The 21,642-nt window shown below is 32.7% G+C and overlaps 1 protein-coding gene across 1 annotated transcript; it reads left to right on the forward strand.

Moving 5' to 3' along the window:
• Nucleotides 1–827: 827 nt before the first annotated feature.
• Nucleotides 828–21,279, forward strand: LOC131624362 (cystinosin homolog). The gene is made up of 8 exons (XM_058895313.1): nucleotides 828–1,064; nucleotides 1,148–1,280; nucleotides 3,088–3,177; nucleotides 16,251–16,375; nucleotides 19,896–19,938; nucleotides 20,546–20,663; nucleotides 20,774–20,823; nucleotides 20,969–21,279. Exons 1-8 carry the CDS (start codon nucleotides 943–945, stop codon nucleotides 21,137–21,139), a joined length of 852 nt encoding a protein of 283 aa, XP_058751296.1. The 5' UTR covers nucleotides 828–942; the 3' UTR covers nucleotides 21,140–21,279.
• Nucleotides 21,280–21,642: the final 363 nt, after the last annotated feature.

Raw genomic sequence — 21,642 nt, forward strand, 5'->3', positions numbered from 1 at the left:
ACTTTGGTTCTGCAATTTTTTTTACTCTTATTGTTGCTGTCTTGCAGCCTATTGCAGTTGCACTCTCCCTCTGTGATCATGACCAATAGTGTATTTTCATCATCAAACTCTTGGCTAGCAACTCTAGCTTTATCTTCTCAAGGTTCTTTCTTGTTGGCATGGAAACCTCTTGCAAAATGATCAAACTTTTGACAATTATAGCATTGCACAATGCTCTTATCAACCATCCTTCTACCTCTTTTACCTCTAACAGTTCCTCCTCTAGAGTTGTTTGATCCAGCATCTCTATTGTCACTTTTTTCACCATTTTAAAATGTTGAATTCTTGAAACTTTGAGACTCTCTTCCATCAAAATTGTGAAAGTTCCTTCTACTTTCTTCATAGAACAATCTTCGCCTTCTTATCTCTCTCATCGTATTTATACAATTACACAAGATGGATACAGTTATCAAACAGAAAAAAAAAACTCTTAGATGTAACCAGTTTTATTATCATATCAATCACTTACATTCAGTTACTGTCTCAGAAAAATGTTACAATTAATCGATTAACACATTATATCAATCGGTTACACTATGATTATATTTAAAAAAAATATAAAAAGATGTAGCCGATTACACTAATAGAAATAACATAACATATAACATAACATGACATCTAAATTTATTTTAAAATAATTATAAAATATATTAATATAACTTTTAAAATGTAATAATTTTTCTCAAATTAAAAAATATTTAATTTGGATAGAATGGTCTTTTAACATTTTATAAAAAGACAAAGTATTTGATCTTAACACGAATTCATTTGGCATATTAATATCATTGGCTATTAACACAAAGTTCAAAGAAGACGCAACAGAACTTCTGTTTGTCTTGATAGTTGTTTTTAATCAGTTTTGATATATAAGTATATGTGTTAGAGGACATTTCATTTCATAAGATGGAAACTTCATGGAACTCTGATATCCTTCATGTAACATACACTGTGTTTGGATGGATTGCTTTTGTGGGTTGGTCTACTAGTTTCTATCCTCAACTTTTCATGAACTTCTCAAGAAAAAGGTATTCATTTTTCTCTTTAATCTTATTATTTGAAGTTCTCTTTTGAAAACAAGATTTTTCACATGTAACATTGAAAATTGCAGTGTGGTTGGTTTGAACTTCAACTATTTGCTATTTAACAACACCAAACAAACCTTATACCTCATCTACAACGCCTCTTTGTACTTCAATTCTACTCTTCAGTTTCAATATCACAAAAAGTATGGTTTTGATCAGGTAATTATATCCAAATTGTATTTCCTAGAGTCGGTTTTTTATCGCAACTTTGTTAAAATATTATTGATCGTTTGATCTTGATTGCACGATATAAAAAATTCTATTTGATGAGATATTTATTTCAAATTTGAACTTTTTGGAGTCGTTTTCTTGCCGTTGATAAAATATTACTAATCATTTGATCTTGATCGCGCGATTAAATTTTTTTTATTTAAAATTATCAGATTTAATCAGAGTTGTTTGAGATCGGATAGTCAATTACGCTTTAATGCATGATTTTTTTAGTGCAGAAATTTTGATTAATTCATCATTTTTTTTCTCCGCCATCTTCCTTTTATTTTATATCTTCATAAAATAAATTATCTTAAATGAAATCCCCTATCACAATGAAACAATAACGTAGAGAACTAAAATAAATAACTTAGCTGATATGGACAAGCAATACTTTAATTATTTTAATATTTATTTAATAAAGAATAATTTCTTTCAGCATCATTGTTAAATTTTGAAATCTGTATAAATTAAAGGACAAAAAGCTTCCCATACCACAAGTTGAGGGACCACTTAGAGGGGTCATCATTCTCAAATATTCAAAATTTTGGCTGTTCTCAATTTGCATCTGAAACTATAAGCTGAATTGTTTTTTGAGACAAACAATAAATATTTTAAATTGTTTAATAATTGTATTTTTAACATATTTTTTAATTTTAATAATATTTTTATAATTAAAGATGGAGGAAATATTAAGTTTGTAATTGCATCTTAAAGCAATCAAGGCCTTATTTTGTTTAAGTTGTAATATTATTTAGGATTAAGCATGTTTTTAATCCTTATAAATATCTCAAATTTTATTTTTAGTTCTTATTAAAAAAAAGATATATTTTAGTTCCTATAAAATTTTTATACATGCAATTTTAATATCTGCTATTTTTTAAAATTTTGAAAACTGTATAATTACGCTTAAGAGATTCTGCCGAGAGAAATATGAGGAGGTTAGAAAGGCGTGTTTTGTTAGTTTAGGATTTAACAATTTTCATTATAAAATGACCTACGCCAGCGCTTTCACTAAAGCGCTCTCATAACACACACACACACACCCCCCCCCCCCCCTCTCTACTAGCGCTTTTAGTAAAGCGCTTTCATATGCCCCCCATTTACCAGCGCTTTTCTTAAAGCGCTCTCATAACACCCCCCTACCAGCGCTTTCACTAAAGTGCTCTCATACCCTCCCTATTCCAACGCTTTTGGAAAGCGCTTTCATAACCACCACCCCCCTACCAGCGCTTTTTTCAATTGTGTTTGAATTTTGTTTTTAGCGAAATCTATAGCAACACTTTTCCTAAAAGCGCTTTCATAGATGCGCTGCTAAAAGACAAATTTGGCGTAGTGATATTTTGAATTTTTGAATAGTTTTTCTCATACATATTTAGAATATTATAAAATATTTCTTTACCAAATTATAAATATTTTTATAATAAATAATTAAATATTAATTTTTTAAATTTTAAAAGATAATGTTAAAAGTAATGCAAATCTCCACTTTGAAATTACATTTTAAATTCCTTTTTTTTCGAGAAACTTGTTATAACGTTTTAAACATGTCTGTAAAATAATTATTAAAAAATATACATCGATTTAATAGTAGGGACTACAATTACGTGCATAATAATTTTATGATGACTAAAATATATTATTATTTTAATATGAATTAAAAATAAAATTTGAGATATTTAAAGTGATAAAAATATACTTTAACTCTATCATTTAAAAACTGTGTAATTAATATTTTAATTTCTTTCTAATGTAGATGATACCTGTAGCTGCAAATGACGTTGCCTTCTCAGCACACGCGGTTCTAATAACCACAGTGTTGTTGTTCCAAGTTGTTATATACGAGGTATTGTTCCACAATTAATATTATTATTTTTTGAATGTGTATTATTATTATATATTATTATTTAAACTATTTTTAAATATTTTTTGTGTCCACATAATACTAATATTTTCTATTTTGTAAATATTTAATTGGTATACACTGATAGTGTAAAATAGTTTTACGCCGTCAGTGAATCGTGACTATTAAATATTTATCGAAATTTAACTTTTATTTTAATTATTTATGAAATAATATTTGTGAATGGTTGTGATGTATTAACTGTATAAAAAATTTTAAATTGACAGTGCATAATAATTAATCTCATTTTTAAAGCTAATAAAAATATCATAAAAAGAAAAAAAAATAAAGAAATTAGGGAAATAAATCTGACCCAATAACCACATATCAATCCTAAATAAGAAATATAACAAAACAAATTAAATAAAAGTGATGATAAAGAAACAAATTAAATAAAAGTGATGATAAAGAGTCCTATGTAAAGTTGATAGATACATACAAAAGCACAAAACAACCAACATAACGCAGAGTCCGATGTGGAGTAGTTAACATGAATTATTTATTATATAGCTAGGATTTTATTATTATTTATTTTAAAAGTTTTACAAGAAGTGGAATATTTTAAAAATAGACGTTCATCAGTTTTACCGTTGAAATGGGTAAGATTATCAAGACGGAGAACTTGCATCCAAAAATATGGAGGTAAGAAATATTAGGTTTCTTTTTTTGTATAATTTGTATGATGTCATCTTTAGAATTGAACTTATCGAGACTCGATTCATCATGTGGCAAGTAGTACTTATTGCATCAGCTTAGAAATACTTAAGAATGTTGATTTCATTGAGCATTGTCCTTGCTAACTCTTCGAGATATGTATCTTTTAATTCTACTATTCCATTTTATTCGGGAGTTCGTGGAGCAAACACATTATGCTATATGCCACTCTCATTAAAAAAAAATCTCGAATTCCACATTTTAATATTTTTCTTTGTGGTCATTTCGGATAGATCCAATTTTTAAGTTTTTTTTCTTCATGTTTTGGATAAATTTAACTAATTTCCTTAACGCAACAAAATTATCTTTTTTATGAAATACAAAAAGGCGTTCAGGTATAGCGAGAATGTCCTCCACTTATACAAAGGCATAGTAATTTTCGTAAAAAATTACGGTTATCGATGGGCCAAACAGATCCATATGTAAGAGTTGTAAAGGCAAATTTGTATAAATAATATTTTTCAATTAAAAGGAGACATTTATTTCTTTACCTTTTTGGCTCCCATCACACAAGCGATTCTTTTTAAAACACAAGTTTGGCAAACCGATTACTAATTCCTTGTGGACCAATTTATTAAAATCATCCATATGGATATGGGAAATTCTCCTATTCCATAGCCACAATTTGTCCTCTTTACTTAAAAGAAAATATCATGTGAAGGTAGTTTATTAAAATTTACGGTATAGGTCTTTACACTTCTTAAACTAATAAAAAGAGTTTGATTATTTTTAGTTTTTACGACCATGCATACATATGAATCAAAAGTCGTATTTTTACCTTTGTCACATAATCTAGTTTCTCTGCAAGTTATGTTTTAAATCTTAAACAAAAAAAATACATCCCCAATTGTTGGATTGATGTGCTTATTTTCCTCCAATAATTTTTTATTTTCTTTTTCAAGAGAGAATATATTTTAATTAGACAGAAATAATGTTTTTAAATTTTCTTGACTAACTATCTAGCTTTTTATAAATGAGGAAGGGATCGTGATAAGTAAAATAGGAAGTTAGATCATTTACCTCGTTGTCTTTGATATTTGTCGAGGGAGTCAACGTCATTATCATCCCAAGCTATGTATGACTTCTTTGTTTCTTTTTTAGGCATTTTGAACTTTTCAACTCTCTTCTAGTTTTGTGGGAAATTTGGCTTTATATGACCTTTCTTTATGCATTGGAAGCAAGTTGGCACGAACAAATGTATTTCTTCATTTTGTACTGAAAACTTTGTGGTTGCTTGTCATGCCTCTTGAACTTCTTAAACTTTGAAACTAATAACAGATGCATATCTTCATCAATTTTTAAATATTTTCCTTCTTCAACTTCGAGTGTAAGACTTTTCTTCTTCTTATCACTTTATTCATTCTCAGCCAACTTTTTTAGTCCAATCTCATGTTCTTAAAAATTTTTAAACAATGTATTAAGGTTCATAAATCGTTGTAACTTTAGGTTTCCAAGTGTGATTTAGATATCTAAAGATTTTGTTAATTAAACCTTCATTTAGAAAAGTTTTTCCTAAAATTTTCAAGTGATTAATAATGTGAATAAATTGTTTTTCCATTACTTGAATATTTTCTTCGGGTTTCATTATAAATAGTTCATATTCATGGTTTAATTTGTTCAATCTAGCATTTTTTACCTTGGTTGTACATTCATTTAACTTGAAGGGTTTTTCATATTTGTTTTTCAAAATTACAATGAGAAAAAAGAAAAAAAACACATAAACACCCAGAGCGGTTGTGATAATAGTTTTAGCTTTTAAACTGTATTGCATATTTTTTATCCTCTTTGGTAAAGTTCTCTTAGTTTGTTCTCAGCAAAACCATAAATTGATGTGTGAGAACAAAATGACCATTTTTTAAAGTGATGAAGATATCACAATTCTTCCCCTCTATAAATATGTGCATCTTATATTTCCAATAAGAATATCTCTCACCATTAAAGGATGAAAGTTTGTTTAGTAAATCGTTTGAAATCATCCTAGTTCTTTAGACGATTAGTTTTATAATCGGAGTTAGGCTCTAATGCTACTTTTTTACCAAGTCACTTCAAACGCAAGAGGGCTGTGTTACTTATTTTTTGAAAACCTTTTTGTAAGAGATTGATTTTAAGCTTGGTCAGTTTTAAGAAATAAGATAAATGAGAGAATTACTCGCTGAAGATAACTTGAAAAAACATAAACGATAAGATATACATAGATCACACTAGGCTTTATACTAGTTCGGCCTTAAACCACACAATTTAATTTATTCTCTAAGAATTTTTTCTTGAGATTTCTATTAACAGCTTTGAGATTTTACACCAAGATTTATCATACAGACTCCTTACACCACACTCTTACACATATTCAACTTGAAACTTTTGTTTCACTTACAACTTTACAAGAGAACTAAGCTCTTAGATAACAATTACAACGCAATCTTATTAGATTAGTAGAATTACACAGCTCTCTATTTAGCCTTTTGCTCTCTCAACACGAAGATAATGGAAAGTGTATAAAAATAGCTGATATGAAGAGAATGGGAGAGGAAGAAAATTAGTCAATCATATTTTTTGTGCTTTGAAAGAGTGTATAAGACTCATTCATATAGGATAAAAATAGTTCAAAGAGAAAATAATCCATGGACCCTAGCCGCTCTTTAATCGGTTAGTCTGCGTCACGAATCAATTGGACCAAACAAATATGGAAACAATTTAGCTAGGTTAATTTCCTAATTTTTAAATGGTTTCCTAATTTATTAGGTGGTGAGTTCGCTCATTAATCAATTAGATAGAAGTTCTAATTGATTAGAGAGATTTGACTTTTCTAATTGGTTGTGGCGCTTCCTAATCGACGAGTCATAAACCAAAAGTGATTTTTAAAAGGATTTTGAAATAGATGATGTTTTGTAAAACATTTTTTTTTGCATGTGTGTTCATTGTTTTAGTATATTAAGAACTAATATTGCTTAATTACGCATTATTGATAAAAAAGAAAAATAAATCTTTTTATCACAAGATCATATGAGCTCAATTCCTTGTGATTTTGATATTTGCATTTGACAATTATTGCTTTTGATATTTGCATTTGTCTATTTTTGCTTTAAACATCGAAATTTAACTTTTACTTTGATGATGCAAATTATTATTTTAGCGTTGTTCTTTTGTCATAATAAAAATCACATAGGGTAATAACATAATTTGCACAACACATTAAATCACATAGTAATCTTGACATTTAAATATGAGGGTGTATCAAAAACATATGATAAAATAATTTTATGCTATTAATTATCTTATGCATATAGTTTAAATTATAGACTAATTATTTATCATGGATCTATCATATTTGCATCATTATTAATCGCCAATATCCTATCGTATCTTTATTGTATCTAAACCATCAAACAAATCCTAATAGTCTAACAAATCGGAATATTTAAATAAATAAGATATCAAATATTTACTATTTTTAAAGCCAAAACATTATTAAATAAAATAAAATTATATTTTATCTACTTTTTTTAAAATAATTCGAACACGTTAAACTATGTAAATCTGTTAGAATTTAGAATCACTCTTTGATGAATAATGGAAGGTTTGAGTATGAAGAGTGAAAGAGGGAGAGGAGGTGAAAATTAGAGAGAAATGATTGAGGGTAATTATCGTATCAATAAAAGAGTTAATAAATATTTAAATATTTATGGGTATATTTTTTAAAATATAAGATTTGTAATAATCAAATGCAGAAATATAACTAACATAGATAAATATACTCAAAGACATTTTTATTGATAAAACTTACAAGAGTTGTTTGCTAAAGGAAACTACAATTTTTGAACATGTATGTTATCCAAATTTTTGAATGCCCCAAACAAACCCCTAAACCTACTATATATAGAAGTAAACTAATAAGTCTGGACTTCAAACGTATTACAACTGAATTTCAAAAAGAAAATAAACACACTAGTGGCCGACAAACTCATATCGTCAAAGCAAAAACCAACATGGCTTAATATAATACACTTAATAATACCAAAAATGAGTAATGTAGATGATTCTTTTGAGATGTAAAGCTAACAATAACATCAATTCTTTTTAGGCAAAGCCAAAGTAGCTTAATTCTCTATTTTCTTATCTTCATCTCTTTTTAGGTATAAAAGCCAAGGTAACTTTATTCCCATCTTATCTTCATTTCTTTTTAGGCATAAAAATCAAAGTAGCTTTAATAGTTGACAAAGACAACTCTTATATTGAAATTTAATAATATCATAATAATATTATCATGGTAATAATATCCTAGAATATGATACATCCTTCTTTAGGGATATGGACTACCGTAACAGTCGTCTTCATTTTCCGGTGCAGGGTCGAATGTGTTGGATGCACTTTCACTTTCGGAAAAAGCTATAACATCTTTTAATTTTTCTATGTATTCTCTTGGATCCGCGGTAGAAGATAGTGCAACTGACACTTTAGATCTATCTGCCAAAAAAGCAGTGTCTTTGGAAACAGATGATGTATTGCATAATTTTGGATGACCTTTAAACCAATCCTCTAATATTTTTTGTGATAGTAGACCATGATTAAATCTAACACACCATTTAATATATATCATTTTAACTAATTGTTGGGATGGACATTCTGGCCATATTTGTTTAGAAGAGACCGTCCAAGAAGTAATCCAGTTAAGACGGCGCAAAAAGCCAATAAAGATTTGTGCTTTGGGCACGTAACAGTGGAAGTAAATTCTTTATAATCTTTGGAGGCATAATCTGAAAATATATCTTCATTAAGTCCATACACATTAAACCATTGCATGAACCAATTAGGTAAAGATAATGAAATATTCTTATTAAACCAAATGAACCGTGCGTGCTCAAAAAATTTCACATAAAGAAAATTGGACCAAGCGTCCATATAACCGAGTTTCGTTTCTATATACTCCTCAAACTTATAGCTATCTTGATTATATGGACGCTTGGTATAATTTACTTTATGTACAACCTTTTGAGCACACCCGGTTCATTTGGTTTAATAAGAATATTTTATTATATTTTTCTAATTGGTTCATACAATGGTTTAATGTGTATGGAATCAATGAAGATATATTTCCATATTATGCCTACAAATTAGCTTATAAAGAATATACTGCCACTGCTACGTGCCAAAAGCACAAATATTTATTGACTTTTTGCTCCATTTTTGGAATTTGCTGGATTACTTCTTGGACGTTCTCTTTTGAATAAATATGGCTAGAATGTCCGACCCAACAATTAGTTAATAGGATATCTATTAAATGGTGGTTTAGTTTTAACCATGATCTACTATTACAAACAACATTAGAGAATTGGTTTAAAGGTCATCCAAAATCATGCAAGAGTTCGTCTCTTTCTGAAGACACTGCTTTTTTGGCAGATAGATCTAAAGTGTTAGCCGCACTAACTTCTACCGCGGATCCAAGAGAATTCATAGAAAAATTAAAAGATGTTATAGCTTTTTTCGAAAGTGAAAGTGCCTCCAGCACATTCGACCTTGCACCGGAAAATGAAGACGACTTTTATAGTAGTCCATATCTCTAAAGAAGGATGTATCATATTCCAAGATATTGTTACCATGATAATATTACTATGATATAATAAAATTTTAAGATAGGAGTTGTCTTTGTCAACTATTAAAGCTACTTTGGCTTTTATGCCTAAAAAGAAATAAAGATAAGAAGGGAATGAAGTTACATTGACTTTTATGCCTAAAAAGAGATGAAGATAAGAAGAGCATAAAGCTACTTTAGCTTGGCCTAAAAAGAAATTATATTATTGTTAGCTTTCAAGCTCAAAAAGAATCATCTACATTACTTATCTTGGTATTATTAAGTGTATTATTAAGCCATGTTGGCTTTTGCTTTTGCTTTTTGCTATGGGCACATGGGTTTGTTGGCCACTAATGTGTTTATTTTCTTTTTGAAATCCAATTGTAATAAGTTTAAAATCTGAACTTCTTAGTTTAATCCTACATATAGGAGGTATGTGGTTTTTTTGGAGCATTCGAAAATTTGGAGAACATACTTATTCAATAATTGTAGTTTCTCTGAACAAACAACACTTGTAAGTTTCATTAATAAAAATGTAATTGAGCATATTTGTCTATGCTAATTATATTTTTGCATTTGATTATTACAACTACGATATTTTAAACATTATATATATATATATATATATATATATATATGTGGTAATGCTAACTTGTGCCCTAGAGACATATGTTAAGAACTAAGGGTGTGTTTGGTATGAGAGAGTTAGAGAAGAGAGAAGTATAAGAGTAGTGTGGTATTTCTTCCGTTTGGCAAGGCAAGAAAGAGAGGAGAGAGAGAGTTAAAATGAGTGGGACCCATGCCATTTTTTCTTCTTTCCTAATATGCGAAGAAAGCTGCAGAAAGAAACTATTTTTATTAACTGGTCTATAATACCCTTGTAATAGTTCATGTACATCTATATTTTAAAATATATGATATTTTATCTTTTGTGCTACATAATATTTGTTTATTAATAATAGAAACATGTAATTATTATATAAAATATGGTTAATAGAAACATCTAATAATTAAAAAATTGTTTAGTTAAATAAAAATAATAATCATGTAATAATAAAAATTCAATGCAAATTATATTAAATTTTATGAGTTTTTTTATTTAAAGGTTATATTTATATTTTAAAAAATTATCTATACTTCTATCTTCTCTATTTCTCTTCTCTTTCTCTTATAACAAACAATACTTAAAATCTACTCTATTTCTCATCTTTTTCTCCCTTTTTATACTCTTTCTCTCTTTTTAAATTCTCTTCACAACCAAACACACCCTAATTGAAGAAAGAAATATTTTGGAAATTGCACTAATTTTAATTTTAATGAAATTATAAAATTAAGTTTTTTATTTTTTTTCAAAACAAAATTTCTAAAAGTTTGCATTATATATATATATATATATATATATATATATATATATATATATATATATATATATATATATATATATATATATATATATATATATATATATATATATATATATATATATAAAAGTTACAAGTTGAGTGAGATACAAGATACATCATAAAAATAGTTGGGAAAAAAATACACAAAACCTGTAACCGGTTACAACAACTAAAAATAGAAAATAAACTAACAATGATAATTGGTTACTACGAATGTATAATTGGTTACAGCAACTCCAAAAACACTTTTTTCCAGCTTATTGGACTTATTTTGATGCCTGTAACTAGTTACATATATCCTCGTGTTAACCAGTTACAACACTTTAATTACTCAAAAACTCCTAAAGCATCTAATTAATTCAAGTGCTCCAAGTTTTCCATGCCCATTTTCATCTTTATTATTTTGAACACTTCAATTGTGACCCCTTTGGTCAGCAAATCGACCACTTGGTCAACAATTCTACAATATCTCAATCTCAACTTTCCTTCACTAACAATCTCCCTCAAGTAGTGAAACCTCATATCGATATGCTTGCTCCTCCCATGTGTAATTGGGTTCTTAGCGAGATTTATAGCAGAAACGTTATCAACAAAGAGCGTAACAGACTCACTTTCATTGTTGCTCAACTCCTTCAATAGATTCATTTGCCACACGACTTGACACACACATAAGGAAGCTGCAATATACTCGACCTCACAAAACGAGAGTGCTACCAGCGGTTTCTTCTTCGAACACTATGATATTGGTGTTCCACCAAACATAAAGATGAATCCATCGGGAGACTTATGATCATCTTTATTTATGCACCAATTGGAATCGGTGAAACCGAGCAAATTGCATTTTCTTCCAATATCCGTTGCGGGAAAGAGAATTATGCAGCCAATAGACCCTTTGACGTATGTTAGGATTCTTTTGACTGTTGCCAAGTGAGATACCTTCAGTCTCTGAATGAATCTACTTGCAATACCGACACTAACCGCCAAGTCTGATTGCGTATTGCACAAGTAACGTAAGGATTTAATCAATCTTTTATATTAGGTTGGATCAACGACTTGCTCCTCTTAATTCTTTGACAGTTGCAGCCTTAGTTCTGATAGTGTAATATAAGAATTACAATTCTCCATTTCAAACTTCTTCAATATCTCAAGAGCATATCTCCTTTGATGCATAAGCAGTCCCCTTTTGGACTTATGGAACTTAATGCCAAGGAAATAACTCAGTAGTCCAAGGTTCGTCATCTCGAATTCTTTTATAAGTTCACTCTTGAACTTAGAAACACTCTTCTCGCCGCTGCCGGTAATTAACAAGTCGTCTATGTATAGACATAAAATGATCATCCCTTCACTTGTATTCGTCTTCAAATAAACGCCATGTTCGAATACACATTTCTTGAAGCCAATGTTCTTTAAGAAACCATTTATCCTTTTGTTCTAAGCTCTTGGAGCTTAATTCAAACCATATAACACTTTTCTCAACTTGTAGAACCTCCCTTCTTGGTTTTTCACATTAAAACTAGGGGGTTACTCTACATAAACCTCTTATTTAAGCGGTTTGTTCAAAAACACATATTTCACGTTTATTTGATAGATGGACCAATTGTTGTTATTCACAATACAAACAAATAACCTTATAGTTTAAATTCTAAAAACTAGTGCAAATACCTTTTCAAAGTCTATGACTTCTCTTTGCAAAAATCCCTTTGCAACTAATCGAGCCTTATGCTTGATAATTTCACATTTGGAATTTCCTGCACCTTATAAAGCCACCTTACACCAATCAGATTCTTTCCTTTCGATAGATCAACTAACTCCAAAGTATTGTTTTTCTCAATCGATTCTAGCTCCTCCTTCATAGCACAAATCCACTTTGGTTCAATTAAGGCCTCTTCCGTCTTAACGGGTTCAGATTCGGCCATAAGTGCAACATGAATGAAATTGCCATCATCATTGACTTTGTTGTCTCGAAACATCTCACAATCTTAGAGTCCTTGATGCAAACCTCTTTGTCTTGTTAACCTTATGAAGTTCTCTTCATTTCGGGCTTCGACATGCTGTGTTTCTGCACTTCCTAAGTCTATAGAATTTGGATCTTCAGAGTTATAACCAATTATAGCTTTCTGATAAACGGTTAACGACTTCATGTAACTGGTTAACGAATGCATGTAACCAGTTATCGACTGCATGTGATCGGTTATAGGCTGCTCCAATTGCTTCAACTTATTGACAACCACGTCTCAGTTAATAACAATCCTCCTGTTTGGAGCATCATACTGTTTGTAACCTCCAATAGAGTGATACCCAACTAGTCTCATCAATTCACCCTTATCGTCCAGTTTCTTTCTAAGTTGTCCCAAAACATGTCGATACGCCATAAATCCAAAAATCTCAAATGGCTCAAATTCAGTTTGAATCTAGATTATGCCTCTTCCGATGATATCTTCTCAAGCTTCTTTGTTGGACACCTATTCAACAAATAGGAAGTTGTAGATACCACTTCTCCCCATAACTCTTTTGGCAAGTTCTTCCTTTTCAACACGCGTCTCACCATCTTCATAACCACTCGATTCTTTCTTTCGGCCACCTTTTTGTTGCGGTGTATAAGGCGGTACTACCTCATGTACTATCCTTTCTTTATCACAGAACTTCTCAAAATAATTTGAGACATATTCACCTACACCATCCGTTTTAAGGACATCGAGCTTGTGACTGCTTTGCCGCTCAACCGTGGACTTGAACTTCTTAAACACTTCAAATACCTCATTTTTATCTTGATTAGGCATGTTCGTAATTTTCTACTATAATCGTCGATAAATGCATTAAAATATTTATTGCCACCAGCAGAATTGACTTGCATCGGCCCACAAACATCAAAATCCACCATATCAAGGTGATACTTGGTTCTAGAACCTGTATCCTTGTTGAATTTACCCTTGTGTTGCTTTGCTTGCATACACTTTTCACAAATTTCAATCGGTATGTTGATGGATGGCAATCCGGTTACCAATCTGTTCTTTTATAATGCATTGAGATCTCAAAAATTGAGATGCTCAAGATACTAGTGCCATATCCACTCTTCTTGACTAGCCGTTGTAAAAAGACACTTAATATCTATAACCTTCATCTCAAACTTGAAAGTTCTATTGGCAATCATAGGAGCTTTAAGGATCGAAACCTTGTTTGCATCCATACGCGTAACGTCATGTTTTCTATGTGAATCTTGTAACCCATCTCAAGCAATTGGCCAATGCTTAGAAGGTTACATCTGATTCACAAAATCTACAATACATATTTTATCAAGGAATGCATACCATCCCTCTTCATGATCAAAACATTACTAGTACCATCAGCCGCTAAAGTGGTGTCATCCGCAAATTTCATTTTATTCTTCATGGCTTGATTGATTTTGAGAGACCAATCTTTCCTCCCCATCATATGAGTTGAGCAAACGGAGTCCCAATACCATTCATTGCGGATTTGAACTCCCTCTTTTTCCCTCATCATAAGAATTTATGTTGCCGGTAATTGATTGCTGCCTTTACATTACTAGTTACAATACATTTCTGCAGAGTTCCCAAAACTGTTGTTGTCCTGCAGCCTGCTACTACTTCATTCCCCTTATGTGATCATGACCAAGAGTGTGTTATCATTATCAAACTCTTGTCTTTCAATATTGGTTTCACCCACTTGAGGTTCTTTCTTGTTCGCGTTGCAATCTCTTGCATAATGACCAAACTTTTGACAATTGTAGCATTGCATCTTGCTCTTATCAGACTTTCCTGTTTCACCTTTAAAGTTAACTTGACCACCATACTTGTTGTAGCTGCTCTTACCCTTTTGACAAGTCAAATTCTTTGAATTTTGAGACACTCTTGCACCAAAATTTTGAAATTTTCCTTTACTCTTCATGGGCCATTTTTCTTTCGAGGTCTTGCTCTTGTCATTCAACCAAGCTTACAAAGAGATCTCGGCCTTTGCCTTGTCGTTATTTCTCTCATCCATCATTTGCTCATGAGCCTCAAGAGAGCTTTGGAGCTATTCTTTGTTTAATGTTGCAAGATCCTTCGATTACTCAATCGTCACCACAATGTTGTCAAATCTTGTCGTCAAAGAACGCAATATCTTCGATACAACACTCTACTCATTAACAGTTTCTCCACATGACTTAATTTGGTTCAACAATCAATTAACTTTCGTCATGTAATCATTAATTGTTTCCTTTTCCTCCATTTAAATCAATTCGAGCTGATGTTTGTGAGTTTGTAACATCACCACCCTTGCTTTATCAGCTCCAACATACATTTTTCCCAAAATTTCCCACGGTTGCTTTAACGATTCACAATCACCATCGTTTTCGAAGTTGTCACCATCCACACATTGATGGATCAAGAACAACTCCTTGAAGTCTTTCTTCTTCTCTTCCTTATGTGTTTCTCACCGTGCATATCCTTTGTACATTCGAGAAGGGAATTTACCACATTCTTGATCACTTCAAGAACATCTTGGCAGCCAAACAACACCTTCATTATCTTGCAACATTTTTCGTAGTTCTTCGCATCAAGGAAAAGTAGGTTTTTAGGGATTATTTCATTGGAGACATAATTCATGTTGCACACTAGCTAGGTGTTTCATAGATAGAACCAAATTCTTGATGCCAAATGTTTGTAGTGATCAAGAACTTAGAATCACTCTTTGGTGAACAATGGAGGGTTTGAGTATGGAGAGTGAGTGAGAGGGAGAGGGGGTCAAAATTAAAATTAGAGAGGGAGATAACTGTGGATGAGAATTGGGTGTGTGTGTGTGTGTGTGTGTGTGTGTGTGTATATATATATATATATATATATATATATATATATATATATATATATATATATATATATATATATATATATATATATATATATATATATAAGTTACAAGTTGAGTGAGATACAAGATACATCATTAAAATATCTGAAAAATAAAATCATCGGCCATGTAATCGGTTACACAAAACTTGTAACTGGTTATAACTGTTAAAAACAGAAAACCAACTAACATTACTAACTGATTACTGCGAATGCGTAATTGATTACAACAACTCTAAAAATATTTTTGCTTAAACTTATTTTGACACTTTTAACCGATTACACCCGTGTAAACCAGTTCCAACACTTAAGTTACTTAACAAAATCTACATGTTTAGAGATAAATGTATGACTAACCACACGTGTTATTATAATAATTTGATTGTTTATAAGGTTAAGTTATATCTTTGAAAAATTGTTTATCGCAAAACCATATGACATAATATATGGAAAGCTAATGATTATACATTTTGTCAATTTTTTCTGCAGCGTGGAAATCAATCAATATCAAAAATCACTATGGGAATTATTACTCTGGTGTGGGTAACTGCTGGAGTTTGTTTCTTCATAGCATTTCCTTCCAATTCATGGCTTTGGCTAGTTTCTATCTTCAAGTGAGATATATTTTGTTATCTATCATATTCTATTCTATATATGTCATAGGGATGAAAGTTTAATATTTGGTTTTTTCTTTGGCCACCTCCCTATGGGTGTCACCCCCAGCGAAAATCCCAAAATACCCCTGCTTCAGAAATGAACTTCCGAAGCGCTTTTTTATTTTAAAAAATTTCCTTAATTCGGAAGTGCATCTCCGAAAACACCCCATGGGGGGTGTCTTCGGAGATGAACTTCCGAAAACACCTCATGGGGGGTGTCTTCGGAAATGAACTTCCGAATTATGCAGAAACTGTGTTTTTTTTTTTTATGTTTTTTCATAACAGTCTCGCATTTTAATTAAACGCAAACGCCAAATAAAATAAGCAATAGATAAACTGAAAATACTAATATGATAAATAAACAAAAAAAAATACTAATCCGATGAAAATAATATATACAAACCGAAAAAAATAAAAATAGTGTGCTAAAGATACAATCCGATAACAAAAAATATATAAACCCGACAACTACTGGGTGTGCCTAAACCTCTCGCCCTGAGACCTCCTCTGCCGCGTGTATGTCGCCGCACGGTCCGCATCAAGGACGATCATCTCCATCACCGCGACTGCCTCTGGACCGCCCCGCTCCACGATACCTCGATCCAACGCATCCCGCCCAATCATCGATATCCGCTGGCAGATCGGCATGAGATCAATGGCGTGATCATCCTCGGCCTGCTGGTTCTCCAGGATCTCCTCGTGTGCTGGCCTAGGAGCGCCGGGAATGTCGGGTCTCAGAAAAGGATGTGACACCCGGTAGAACCATGTGACATATCCCTCCTCACTGTGCCAGTCCTGGGTGACCCGAGTGAGACGGTACTCCAGCGGTACCACATGATCCTCCCAATGCTCCCATATGGCAGTGAGCTGCACTCGGGTCACAGTGTCGGGAGCAGCCTGAAAGGGTGACCTGGGTATCCGCTGCACGAATCCAAACTGACGCATGCACCGCTCAGGGAGATATCGAACCATGATGTCGGTCCCACATGCCAACCAGCCTGAATATAGAGCAATGCCGTCAAAGGGGACAATCTGAGCGTAGTCGACGAACGGCCTCCAGGTGACGTCGTCGTGCATCGTGCGGTCCAAGTACAGACGGTATGGTCCCACCGCATCATTCCCCCTCTGGAGAGCGTATCTGGCGGCCCTGGGCATGGCGTCCACGTACGCAGGATCGATGTGAAAGCCGTGGATGCGGGAGAAGTAGGAGATGATCCAGCTCTGAAACAGAAATAAGATAATGTATTAAAATTAAATACGAAACATATATAAATAAATAAATACGATAATGTATTAAAATAAAACGTACCGTAAGCAGTGTGCAGGATCCGACCAACTGCCTCGTCCTCCAGTTGGAGGCCTCATTCAGCTTCTGGTAGAGATATGCCAGAGTAGCTGACCCCCAGTTCCACTGTTGAACGGTATCCAGGTCCATGAAATAGCGGAGGTAGGCCACGTCGACGTACCTGGCACTCTTGTCCACAAAGCATGCAGCGCCTACCACATGCATGTACCAGCACCGGAGAGCGCAGCCGCGGTGGTACTCCCTGAATAGGTCGTTATCCTCCTGCTCGGCCTCGGCCGCCGCGTCCAGGTGGAACTCAAAATAGATGCTCAGTGTAGTGAACCGGACATGAGGCCCACAAGTCGTGATGCACTCAAAGTGAGCAACCTCGTGCGGCAGGCCCAAATAGTGCATCATCCACTCAATGGCCTCGACCCTCTGGATCCTGGAGTGGTGCAACAGCGGCCCCCTAATAGGCAGGTGGAGAAGACACTGGACGTCATGCAAGGTGATCGTCAACTCCCCCACCGGCAAGTGGAAAGAAGACGTCTCCTTGTGCCAGCGCTCCACAAATGCCCCCTGCATGCCGGTGCTGATGGTGGTGTACCCGGTCATGCAGAGCCCGCTAAGCCCTGAACCTCGCACATGGTCGTTAAACCACTGAGCTGCTGGTTTAAACAGACCGAAAATCTTCCTGGAGTGGTTCACCATTTTCAATGGCTCTCTCTCCTGTTACAAAAAAAAAACAAATAAGCGAGAAATAAACGGTAAAATTATAAAAAATGGTGACAAATAAACGGCTAAGTTAAAAAAAATACCTCTCCCTCCCAGATCCGCCGAGCGACGTGATCCTGGTAGTGAATCAGCAGGGAAGTGTCAAAAGGCCCTCCCGGATAGCTATCCACCTCCTGCTCCTCCTGCTCCTCCTCCTCCCCGACTGGAGGGTCAACATCCGGTATGACCTCCTCCTCCTCCTCCTCATCCTCATCCTCCTCCTCTCGCTGGCGGGAAGAAGATACCCGAGCCAGCCTACTCCTAGAGCCTGAAGCAGATGAACTCTCCACCAAGTCCTGTGGAACGCGCACACGGCATCCCCGGCCCCGCCCGCGTGTCGACGCCAGCTGCGCCGCCGCCCGCTCGCGTCTAGCCGACGCAGTCTAGGACTCCCTGCCCTGTCTGATGCGTGCTGGCTGGTTGCCTGACATGTTCCTGTAAACAATCGAAATCGATTAATATGCGAGACAAATGAAAAAACAAAAAAAAATGCACTTCTGATACAGTTCGGAAGTTCATTTCCGAAACTGGGATGGAGGTGTTTTCGGAAATGAACTTCCGAAACACCCCTGCGCAGAGCTTTTCTGCAACCTACAATGGCAGACCCCAAAATCAAACTTTAAACCTATGTCTACACATTCTAAACATCCTAAATACCAGTAACAACCTAACCTAATACATATTTTCCTATTTGTAAACACCCTAATATCAATTTTAAGCATAGATCTAAAACTCAAAATGCTTACCGATTGAAGAGGTTGGAGTGCTTTTTAATGTAGTATAGGAAGCTTGTTGGAGCCTTTGATGTTGCCTTGGATGTCTTTTAACAAAATTTCGCCTTTGGTGTTGTTTGATGTTGGATTAGGGTAAATGAATGAGGGAGGGGGAGTGTTCTGCTTAATCTGCAGAACGTGTCTTATTTCGGATGTTCATTTCCGAAATTGTGGTTTCGGAAATGAACTTCCGAAATAAGACAATTTTTAAAAAAAAAAAAGGCGCTTTCGGAAATGAACTCCCGAAAACACCTTTTTCATGCAGTTCGGAAGTTCATTTCCGAATTCAGGGGTAGTTTGGGTTTTTCACCAGAGGTGAACTAGAAGGTTGGGAGGTTGGCAAAGAAAATTTCTTAATATTTTATTCTATGTCATATGGATGAAAGTTTAATATTTTATTCTATGTCGTATGTCATTAAAAATAAATATTTAATTATATTTCAACTTGGAAAAAGCTAACGTTGATATACTATTTGTAGAAATATTCTCTTGAAATACATACATTCAATGTTTTAAAATTTTAAATTAGATTTTATTATACTTATTTTTTCTAATTTTAATATCTTTAACATGTGTCCTTAAGGCACATGTTAGCATGACTCTTTCAACTTATATCTTAATATGGAAATGAAATATTTTGGTGCAGCGCAATGCAAGTGCTTTTGACATCTATCAAATATATTCCACAGGTTAGAATTGATTTCTTTCGTTATGCTTCAAAATTGAAAAGTCATATGCATATAATTTAGTTTATAATTAAAATGTTAATTATAACCTGTACATTTGCTAATATTGTCTCAACTAGTAAGATTGAACTATATTTCATCTATATTAAATTATTGGACTATTGTTATTATAGGCTAGAACCAGTTTAGTAATTTTGGAAAATATGAGTTTAGTTTGTAAAAGTATGCCTCAAAAAACTTAAGGTGAGAGGAGAATGTTTCGGTTGAGTTGACTTGATCAACAGTCAAAAGTGATCAACATTAACTAAACACTAATTAATAGTTAATTTTTGGTTAACATTAAACGTCTTGACCAGTTCGAGTGGTCAACATTTACTAAACACTAGTTATCTTATATGATTTTACTTTTTTTTTTAAAGTTCTTATATTCTTAGTTATATACATTTTGATAAATCTATTTGGATTATTCACTCAAAGGAAACATAAAATATTTGTATAACTTCAAACATTTTCATACATTTAATAAACTAATAAATTTGTTAATACACTAAACCAAATCTTGGTCAAGATTATAGCAATTGTAATTGTGTTGTTAAATCCCAAATTACAGGCAGTTATGAACTTCAAGCTAAAGAGCACCAATGGATTTTGCATTGGAAATGTGTTCTTAGATTTCATTGGAGGAATATCAAACTTTGCTCAGATGGTTACACAATCAATTGATCAAAGTATGATTTTATTTTCAAATTCACTTTAAACAATATCATTTGAAATAACTTGTGATGTATCAATGCATATAATGAAATATTATTAATTTTTATTTTTGTCATTCATATAGACTCTTGGGTGAATTTCTCTGGAAACCTTGGCAAAGTATTGTTATCCCTGGTATGTATTTTTTTTACCTCATTTATTTCACTATTGATTAATTTTTTTTGCACAATTATTAATTAATGTAACCAAAAAAAAATCTTACTCCATAAAGTCTTTAATTGAAATAGTTACTAATGTGTTATACTGTACAAATTTTCAGGTGGCCCTTTTCTTTGATATTATATTCATGTGTCAACATTATGTGCTTTATCCATCCAATAAAACATCTGGAATTCCTCTTTCTAAATTCAATGACAAAGTTAAAGAGCCCCTCATAAAGTCTCCTAATCAGCCATTAGCAACAAATCTGCATGCAACTGAAAATGTTTGAGTTTGAAATTAAGTTTGGTCACACTACATATTAATGCATATAATTAGTCACCTGTATGGTTTTAGTATGTACAGGTAAGAGCATACGCTTGTAATTTCAAGGTACTAATTCAAATCTTATAAAATATTATTGTAAAATAATCGTTAATGCCACTTTGGTTATAATAACTATTTTGTACAGAAATGTGAAGAAAAAATTTAAAGGAATTTCATCAAGTGTAATTGAAAAATAATTATTATTTTATTTTAAAAAGTCTGGAGTTTATATTAATTGACACACGACCGTTTGTGCTAGTTTTATATAAGGTATAATAAGTCCTTTAATTTGATTTTTAAGAACAAAATATTTCTAGTCAATATTAGATTAATATGTAGGCAAAATATTTATTTTGGTCCCTTAATTATACCATTGAGTTTAGATTGGTTCTTTAATTTTTTTTCGTGTTATCTTGGTTCCTTAACTTTTAAAATGTTATATTTTAGTCATTTTTTTAATTAGTGATA

The sequence above is a fragment of the Vicia villosa genome, unplaced genomic scaffold, assembly GCF_029867415.1.
Source record: "Vicia villosa cultivar HV-30 ecotype Madison, WI unplaced genomic scaffold, Vvil1.0 ctg.000114F_1_1, whole genome shotgun sequence".
Classification (NCBI taxonomy): domain Eukaryota; kingdom Viridiplantae; phylum Streptophyta; class Magnoliopsida; order Fabales; family Fabaceae; genus Vicia; species Vicia villosa.